Source organism: Lactuca saligna, chromosome 3, assembly GCF_052625555.1.
Source record: "Lactuca saligna cultivar CGN05327 chromosome 3, ASM5262555v1, whole genome shotgun sequence".
Taxonomy (NCBI): Eukaryota; Viridiplantae; Streptophyta; class Magnoliopsida; order Asterales; family Asteraceae; genus Lactuca; species Lactuca saligna.
This window is the reverse complement of record NC_136419.1, coordinates 40,947,434-40,956,238: the sequence shown is the minus strand read 5'-3', so window position 1 is coordinate 40,956,238 and position 8,805 is coordinate 40,947,434. Positions and strand designations below refer to the sequence as shown.

Here is an 8,805-nt window from a genome sequence, read left to right as displayed (position 1 = left end):
TAATCTGGTGCCCCGCAAGCCCTGAACTCTCGAAATGTTAAAGTACGCGCTCCTATCAAAGCCATCATCTCGGTACGGAAGGCTCCCAGCCTCTCATCCAAAATCTTCAATATACCCTCCTTGACCGTGCCAAAGATCACAGGAGTCTGGTCTAGAATACTGCGCGTAACCTCCACTGATATTAACTCCCTCATTCGCTCCTCAATCTGCTCAGCTCCGGAACCCGAGCCTGATCCCTCTCTAGCGCCTGATCCGCCTACTGGTCTCTCTCACAACATCACCATGCTGAAAATATAACACAACCACTATCATAATACTTATCACTACTGCGAGACCGAACACACGCACTGCAAGGTTTCCGATCTTGTCTCGGCCTTTCCCGAATCGAGTACGGATCATCTGCTTTCAGTAGTGCGGGCCCATACTATCTTCCACATCTATCCGTACTTTCCTCAAGAACTGCTTCGACTCCACCAGGTCCCTTTTCTACTACTACCGCTCCCAGCACTACCTCATCCGAGGCTTGCCCTAGGGAAACCTCTGACTCAAACCAAACCAATCCTCAGCTGCTGAAGGACTCCTTGTGATGCCAATTAGCCATTACCAGGATACCTTCACATGTGACGAGGCTCAGATAATCCTTCGAGTAAAAGACTCGTCACTACAACGGTTGGACTCAAACAAGAGCTGCGCAATAGAGCCAAATCCAGCACTCTGAGATCATTCAACCCTGATCACATGTGACATGACGTATCCACCTAATGACTAACTCCCATCACTCGGAATCCCATAACGCACAAAACAAACAGCATTCAGACAAGGGGAAAAATCTAACCATAACATACTCAAGCAATCATAATATCATACCAAGAATCTGTACTAGCATGCAACACCAACTCATAATCTCAGGCATAACCTAAACAGGGTATCTTACTACTATCTAATCAGCACTATCATGCAATTCAAGGCACATATAACAGGCACATAAGGCATCCTTCCTAGACCCTTAGTCCTAATCTAGCATGTTGTTCTATTAACAAATATTCATAATATAAACTTGTATGGGTATTTTGGGGTACTTAGTTGAGCTCGGCTGATTGCATGCACCACACCCTTTTCTCTTATCAAAATTCTTTTCTTTCGGAATTCTTCTTGCTTTTCTAAAACTGTTTTCTTTCTCAAAACTTTCTTTTTACAATCTGTCTTTTCATTTTGAAAACCTTTATACCAATTCCTCAGTTTGAGTTCAGACACACTCGAGAGCATGTCCGAATCCCTCAAACCAAGGTTCTGATACCAACTTGTAACGACCCAAAATTCAAGACTAAAAATTTCTTTTAATAAAACATTACTTAAAGCAAAATCATCAATCCAAAACATAAACAGAGTATTAATTTCCAAAACACATGTTCATTATCAGAGTAAAGCATTCCCAGACTGTCTAATCTATGGTATGTGCCATGTGATCACCCCGAGCTCTTCCCTCCGCTACCGAAAGTACCTGAAACCAAAACTGAAAACCGTAAGTACGAATCTTAGTGAGTTCCCCACCCTACCACATACCATGCTTAAACACATACTGCACATACTGGGCCACGCCCGCTATTCTAGGGCTCGCCCCTACCTCGGGCCTCGCCCGCTACAACGGCTCCGCCGCTCCAGGCCTCGCCTGGCTTCGAGCCCCGCTCGGATACATATCTGTTTAACTTAGTCCTCGCCTATCACTGGGCCCCACCCGCTAACATATAATAGCACATAAGCATATAACAACACATAAGCTAACATATACTCACAAATCCTATCCTAAGGCCTCGCCTATCTTAGGCCCCGCCCTTGTCCTGCTACTGATGAGTCATGGAACCCCGTCCACACCCTTACTGATAGTAAGATACGGGCCCAACCCACACTCACTCTTTCCTAAATTGGGCCTTGCCCCTGTTCTGCTGCTAATGAGATGTGGAACACCATCCACACTCTGCTATTGGTGAGATACAAGACCTCGCCCACACTCACCTCCCTACCAGGAACATACATGTATCACACAGACAACAAAGATAAACTATCATATAAACCATTCCTTAGGCACCCGCCCGCTATCATTGGAACTCGTCCTGAATATCATACTAGCATACTGTGCCTAGGGCTAACCCCCGGGTCTTCCTACTCGTATCTACATAGGCCGACATTATGGCCTTAGACCCATTCACACAAAGGGAAACTCACCTGCTCTTGCTGAACTTGCTGATAACCCCTCTAGATGCTGCCTGGCAACTCTTTGAACTCCTGCTCCACTAGCTCCCCGGGCTGCCAATATCAATGCAACACTTAGTCTAACTATCCCCCAAAAGTCAACTAAGTCAACTCTGGTCAACATCAAAGTCCTGGTCAAAGTCAACCTTCCAGGTCAACCTTACTCGCCGAGTCTGCTTACTGACATCACCTGCAATCACCCAATTAAACTCTAATGTTGGTGTTATTCACCTTTCTGTAGATATAATAAAAACATTGAAATTTTAAATCATAATATGGCAAGGTGAAGGTGTTCAAATCACTTCTGAAATTTTAATTCGGACATGAATGTCAACATGGTTATATATTAGATAGAGATATTATATGCCCAAAAATGGAATAATTTTTATCTTTTTGTTCAATATTCGTATAATGTCATAGATACAATACAAATATAAATAATGAAAAAAAAATAATAATTAATAAAGAGAAAGTTAGGTACCTGATCTGTTGGGTGAAGGGGGGATATGCTTCCCTACAGGAAACAAGTTTTCTTACCCTTTTCCCTCGACCACGAGTTGCTTCCTCTTCACTCTGGCACTTCTCCGATCTAAACATCCAGAATAATCACAGTAATGACTACATTCAAACAATAGCAATGTACTTCCATTTATTTCTTCTTTGCAGCATTGTAATTTTAATATATAATCTCTCTAACTTAAAAAATAAAATAAAATAAAATAAAATAAAACTCCTCTGTATTCGGATTAGGATGACATTGTTGTAATTGGGTAGAATATTCTAAAATACAATGCCTTTGCCTTAATAAGAAGAAATTAAATGTAGGATGCTATAATATAATAAACAAACAGCATAACTGACTAGAAGCTTGTCCCATTCATTTTCATCAGTGGTAATATTGTTATCCTCTTTCTTTTATAAACAAACGACATTGATAGACCCTTGTTGAATCTATCATAACCTCCAGGCATTTTAACCCTTGATCTAACATAATTACGTGATGATATTAAGATAATTCCCAGCTTTCGAGATGTGGGTATCTCCAAGAAAGAACAAAGTTCAATTCATAATAATTCTTAGCTACAAACTCTCTAAAACAAAAGGACTATATATACTACCACTAGAAACAAACCAAAAGGGAATAACAACCAACATAATCAGGTGTTGTTCCCACTAACAAAATAGCCAATAATAGCCATAATACCAAAAAAGACCATTCAACCCCTGGCCAAAAAGATAACAGAAATTTGGGGGCTTATCAGACATACTTACGACTAGTTACTTTACACCAAAATGTATGAAAATTCAGAATTTTTTTTTCAATTATTTTTTAGATCTTCGTGAGGATAAACATTATTTAGCAGATCATCCTGGACTAGTCCCGATAACAACCGCACAAATACATTTTCTGACGCTTATATTTGCAAATTAACATTGAAATTATAAAATATATTAAATATGGTTATCTAGAAGGGTTTATTATACTTTTGGCTTATAGCGACACATTAAGTTTTAACACCCTAAGACTAAAGTTAGAAACTAGCCCAATAACCTTTGAATCAACTTCTAACCTCAATCTGTTCTTTATACTTGAAGTCAAAGATAAGAATGTTTGACTTCAAAAGTCAAAAAGGAAAAAGTAATGTATAATAAATAAGTATAAAACAATCTCTCCACACATTATACCTTGTTGCAATCTCTGAGTAAACATCAGAAGGTTTCTCCCCAGCAACTAAGTTAACTGTAGCAACTTCCAACTGTAAAATTACATGAAAAATGGAAAAGAAAATATTTAGATCCAAAAAAATCTATAAAAACAACAAAACGAAAAACTATTAAGTGGAAAATCGGAACATACAGTGTCTCTTCTCAATGCAGCATAGTGTTGGAGGCCATTGCATGAACCATCCTATAATAAAAACAACAATTATCAATTACATCGAATGTAGCTCAAAAATGCAACAGGTATGAAAATTTTCATTAAATTTCATTATTTTTACAATTATCTTTTTTTTAATCAATTTTGTTTCTTGACAAAAAAAATGTAAAATCTGTTTTTGATGTTGTGATAAGAGTGGTGATCAAACCACATCAACCACCAAAAGAGAAGAAATAGACATGACCTGGATGTTTTGTGTTAGTGTCTTCCACTTTTTACAACCTACCAAAAAATAATGCAGTGTCAAAAGAAAAAATAATAATAATAAAAATAAAAACACAATGTCTTTTGTGCCATTTGCCTCTGTTTTGAACCTCACTCTATGACCATAATTTGAGCTAACTAGTACTGGGTTTTATTGGGAGTGCAGGAACATGTTTTGCAATAAGAAACTTACTTGCCTGGGGTAAGACGCGTTAAAGATTCATTCATATTGTAATTTAATGTTCAAATCGGTTGTCATTATTATCATATAGGATGCAAACAGAGAAGTATATTTTCTGGATATATATCATATATCCATTTCTTTTTTTATGTGTGTTTTAACTATAACCATTTGGTAAAAAATCTCAGCACTGAGTAGGTACTTATAGTTCGGTTCTTAGATAATATATTGTTGTTTCAATAGAGAAAACCATAAGGTAAGGGACAAAAGGGTGTCCTGAATTTATCGCTGATAAAAAATTATGTTTCTTGATAAAAACCAAAAATGATTAACTAAGTGGAGTATTTACAATCAAAACATAAGAGTTAAACAAACAACATACCTGAGTCAGGTAGTGCTGCCATCAATAATTGCTGAAGGTGATTCAATTCCTCTTGTTCTTCTGTTGGTTCATCATTCCAATCCAGAGACTAATTGGAAATACAATCAAAACATAAGAATTAAACATATATATGATTTACCAAATAACTGCAACTATAATATTTGTTCCTAAATCTAAAGAGTTGATACTCGCAACAAGTAGAGCATTTTCAACCGGAAAGCAAATAATTACAAACCGTAAACAGGTCTTGAGTAGGGAATTTTGTTACTTATCTGCCTTTAGTTCTTCTTTAATTTCTGCATCACTGTCACCCTGCATTATTTCAAACCAACAATTACGTATGAATGTATGAAAGATTGATAAAAAAAAAAAATTACAAAAAATAGAAATAGTAAATATTGAAGTAAAACAATCACCTGCATATCTGAAGTCCACAAGGTGAGGTTATCATGAAGAAGTTGCATGATTAGGGTGTTGTCCTTGTAGGTATCTTCTCCTAAGGTATCGAATTCTGTGACAACTTCATCAAAAGCTAGTTGCTCATATTTCTCAAGGGATGCAAGGGCCATCTTCCTCAGGGCTAGGTATCTTCTCCTAAGGTATCGAATTCTGTGACAACTTCATCAAAAGCTAGGTATCTTCTCCTAAGGTATCGAATTCTGTGACAACATCTCACACATCCATGGTAGTAGTTACGCCCATAGTACCATCTTCCTCAGGGCTACCAATTTTACTGCTATCGTGATAGAACTTATGAGCTAGCCTAGGTGACCGATGCAGTATACGATAGTACTGCTGAACAAAAGCATTCCCAACCTGTTTATTAGCAATCAAAGAAACATTGCCGGTTGTGTGTGTGTGTGTGTGTATATATATATATATATATATATATATATATATATATATAGAGAGAGAGAGAGAGAGAGAGCGAGAGAGACTTACCTAAAGTCGCAGGAGAAGAAGTGTTTGTGCAATCATAGTAGTTTGAGGGTTTCCTTCGGTTACTCCCTTCACATCTCCGAGAATCTTCATCTCTGGAGGAGAGAGATGAGAGAAAACCTGATGGAAGGGGGGGAGACGAGAAGGCGGATGCATCGATTAGGAAGAAAACAAACTCAGAGAGTGGAGTGAAGTCATATTTAGGAGAAGTTGTACCAATTTTAGGGATAAATCGAACCAGTTTGTCTTCTTCGTTGATCTTCTTTGCCGCAATTACTGGATCGTGAGTAGAGAGAAAGGGTAGGGTTTAGGGTGATTTAAGGAATCGTAGTTAAATTCGAACCAGTTGGTCTTCTTCATTGATCTTCTTTGCCGCAATTACTGGATCGTGAATAGAGAGAAAGGGTCGGGTTTAGGGTGATTTAAGGAATCGTAGTTAAATTTGTGGATAACCGACGAGGTGAGGTGAGACAGAGGTTACTGGTGAGGCTGATAGTGTTTTGTGTGTTCTACAAAAAAAATCCCTACAATGAATACTCCCTGCAATTTTCTTGAAGAAGGATTGACAACCAATTCTATTAGGGTTCTTAAACCATGATTTTAGAAGGAGAAGGAGGAGACGCAACAGGCGGGGTTTTAACTTTTTTGGGATTTCATTTCCCCCCTATCTACTAAAAGCGCGTTCATTAAAATTATAAAGCGACACTTATAGAGGGCGCGCATTTAACATACAACGCCCTCCGTGTTTTTATTTTTTTTCCTTACGACACTAGTTTAAGGGCACGTAATAATGAGTGACCTAAATCCTTAATTTTTTGAAGAGATGACACTTTTTTAATGTCACTCTCTTTTGCGTAACATAAATTAATGAGTGTCGTGGTTTGCACGTCGTAAAAGGGTCTTTTTTTCTTGTAGTGTTGTCAAATATTTAATTTTTACAATACGCTGAGTCGTGCCGGTTTTGTTGTAAAACTTCAACGGGTCATAACTTTTTCGGTATAAGTCAGATTTCAACGTTATTTATATGTGCATAATCCTTGTGACATATATTATACTTAGGTTAAGACTATTTATTCTAAATAATATTCTATCAAAAAGTCATTTTTAATACTAATTATCTATAAATTGACTAATCCAAATTTGCGGATGTTATAGATTATCTGCGAAACAGATAAAGTTATGGCTAAAAGCTTTGAATAAAGGTTTTGACATCATCAGAATGAGGGAGATTATAAGGTCGAACCTTATAATCTGAAGAGTGTTTTCACGTTCATCAATGGGTAATGTCATACACTTTATAGGCTCATCAATGCTAGCGTGAAGTTTCCTTCCGCACGAAGTATCAGTTGTGTGTTATACTAGGGTTCATACATTGTAATGTGGCTTTTGTGCATTCTCTCTTTGTGAGTGTTTTATTAGGAATCGTAATCGAAATAACTTTTCAATTAAGATTTTGTGAAACATTTTCTTTTGTTATGCTTGTTATTCGTCCTTAAGATCCAACAAATATATTTCGAACTCACATCCAGACATATGATTCATGATTTCGGACAAGGAAAAAGCTATTCCTAAACTTTAGAAACAATTATGAAATCCGATTAATAACTCCTGAATTACAAGAAAATGTGTTGTTTCTAATTGAAATCTTAAAAAAAGTTTAAAAATACTAAACCTTCACATATGACATTTGATTGAAAATAAGTTTTATTAAATATTTCCAAGTGACTATTTCAAAAGATGACAAAAAAGAGAACCATAAAAAATTATTTAAGGGATATATACACTAAAGTCTCAATATTTTTATCGAATTGACAAGATAATCTTATATTTTTTTTTACAGTAAAATCCAAATTACTGGTAGTTTTTGATACTTTTACCCTTTTTTCCGGTTAGCCGGTAATTAGGGTTTTTTTTGTAAAAAAAGAAAAAAGTTTATCACTTTCTTGTCAAATCGTTGAAAATATTAGGACTCTTTAGTGTGTGTGTATATATATATATATATATATATATATATATATATATATATATATATATATATATATATATATCCCTCTTTTGGTTAGAAATTTAATAGTATGATGCTCTTTAAGCATAAGAGTAATTGAAACATTCTCTAGTCAGCTAGATTCTATTGAAATCCCTAACGTTTGCTTCTTGTTAAATCTTTTTTTTTTAATCTCAACAAACCTACATTGAAAAAAATAAAGATAATAAAAAAAGAAGGAAAGAAAGAAAGAAACAATGTTGCGTTGGCTTTTTGCAGTCCTAAAAATGGATAAATAAGAAACTAAAAAAAAACGAAATTGTCTTTTTTTCCCTTCTCCATATTCACATCTTTTTTACTAGGCATGTATTGTATGTGTTTGTATAATATGTCCCCACTTTTTAGTTCAAGATTTGGTGGCAAGAAGAAAGTTTTACAAGTCTTTTCACACTTTTTCGCTCTCTCTTTTGCATATGTTTCTCCTCATCGTGATTGTATTAGGGTAAAGATGATGATAGTAAGAAAAACAGTAGTGTTGCAATAAAAGTCACCATTCAAAGTTTTTGGGTTACGAAAATACACTAAAGTCCCAATATTTTTAACGATTGGACAACAAATGCCCTAAAATTTATTTATTTTAATAGTAAAGTCCTAAACTTTATTTTTTTGACAAAAAAATCCTACTTACAAGCTAACCGGAGAAAAATAGTAAAAGTATCAAAAACTGCCGATAATTTGGATTTTACTGTCAAAAAAATAAAGTTTAGGACTTTTTGTTAAATTGATAAAAATATTGAGAATTTAGTGTATATATCCCATTATCTAAAGCAAACTAGAAGAAAAGAAAAACAAACAAATTTAATTCGTCCGAAATTTTTCATTCTAAATTTAGATGTCATTTCAGTTAACATATCTTAACAAAAACT

At 35.6% G+C, this 8,805-nt stretch overlaps 1 protein-coding gene across 5 annotated transcripts; it reads right to left on the bottom strand.

Annotated features, from left to right (window-relative positions):
• Positions 1 to 1,317: 1,317 nt before the first annotated feature.
• Positions 1,318 to 6,550, bottom strand: LOC145035868 (uncharacterized). Of its 5 annotated transcripts, none has more exons than XM_078984368.1 (11): positions 6,112 to 6,550; positions 5,899 to 6,015; positions 5,373 to 5,751; positions 4,957 to 5,268; positions 4,374 to 4,411; positions 4,109 to 4,159; positions 3,937 to 4,007; positions 2,732 to 2,839; positions 2,397 to 2,461; positions 2,224 to 2,304; positions 1,318 to 1,501 (listed from the first exon to the last, which is right to left on the bottom strand). In XM_078984368.1, the coding sequence occupies exons 4-9, from the start codon at positions 4,976 to 4,978 to the stop codon at positions 2,455 to 2,457; spliced, it is 297 nt and encodes a 98-aa protein (XP_078840494.1). In that variant the 5' UTR covers positions 4,979 to 5,268; positions 5,373 to 5,751; positions 5,899 to 6,015; positions 6,112 to 6,550; the 3' UTR covers positions 1,318 to 1,501; positions 2,224 to 2,304; positions 2,397 to 2,454. The 5 variants fall into 5 exon arrangements, with proteins under 5 accessions (XP_078840494.1, XP_078840496.1, XP_078840493.1 ...); XM_078984370.1 differs by having other exon boundaries at positions 2,397 to 2,440; XM_078984367.1 differs by having other exon boundaries at positions 2,224 to 2,461; positions 4,957 to 5,044; positions 5,192 to 5,268.
• Positions 6,551 to 8,805: the final 2,255 nt, after the last annotated feature.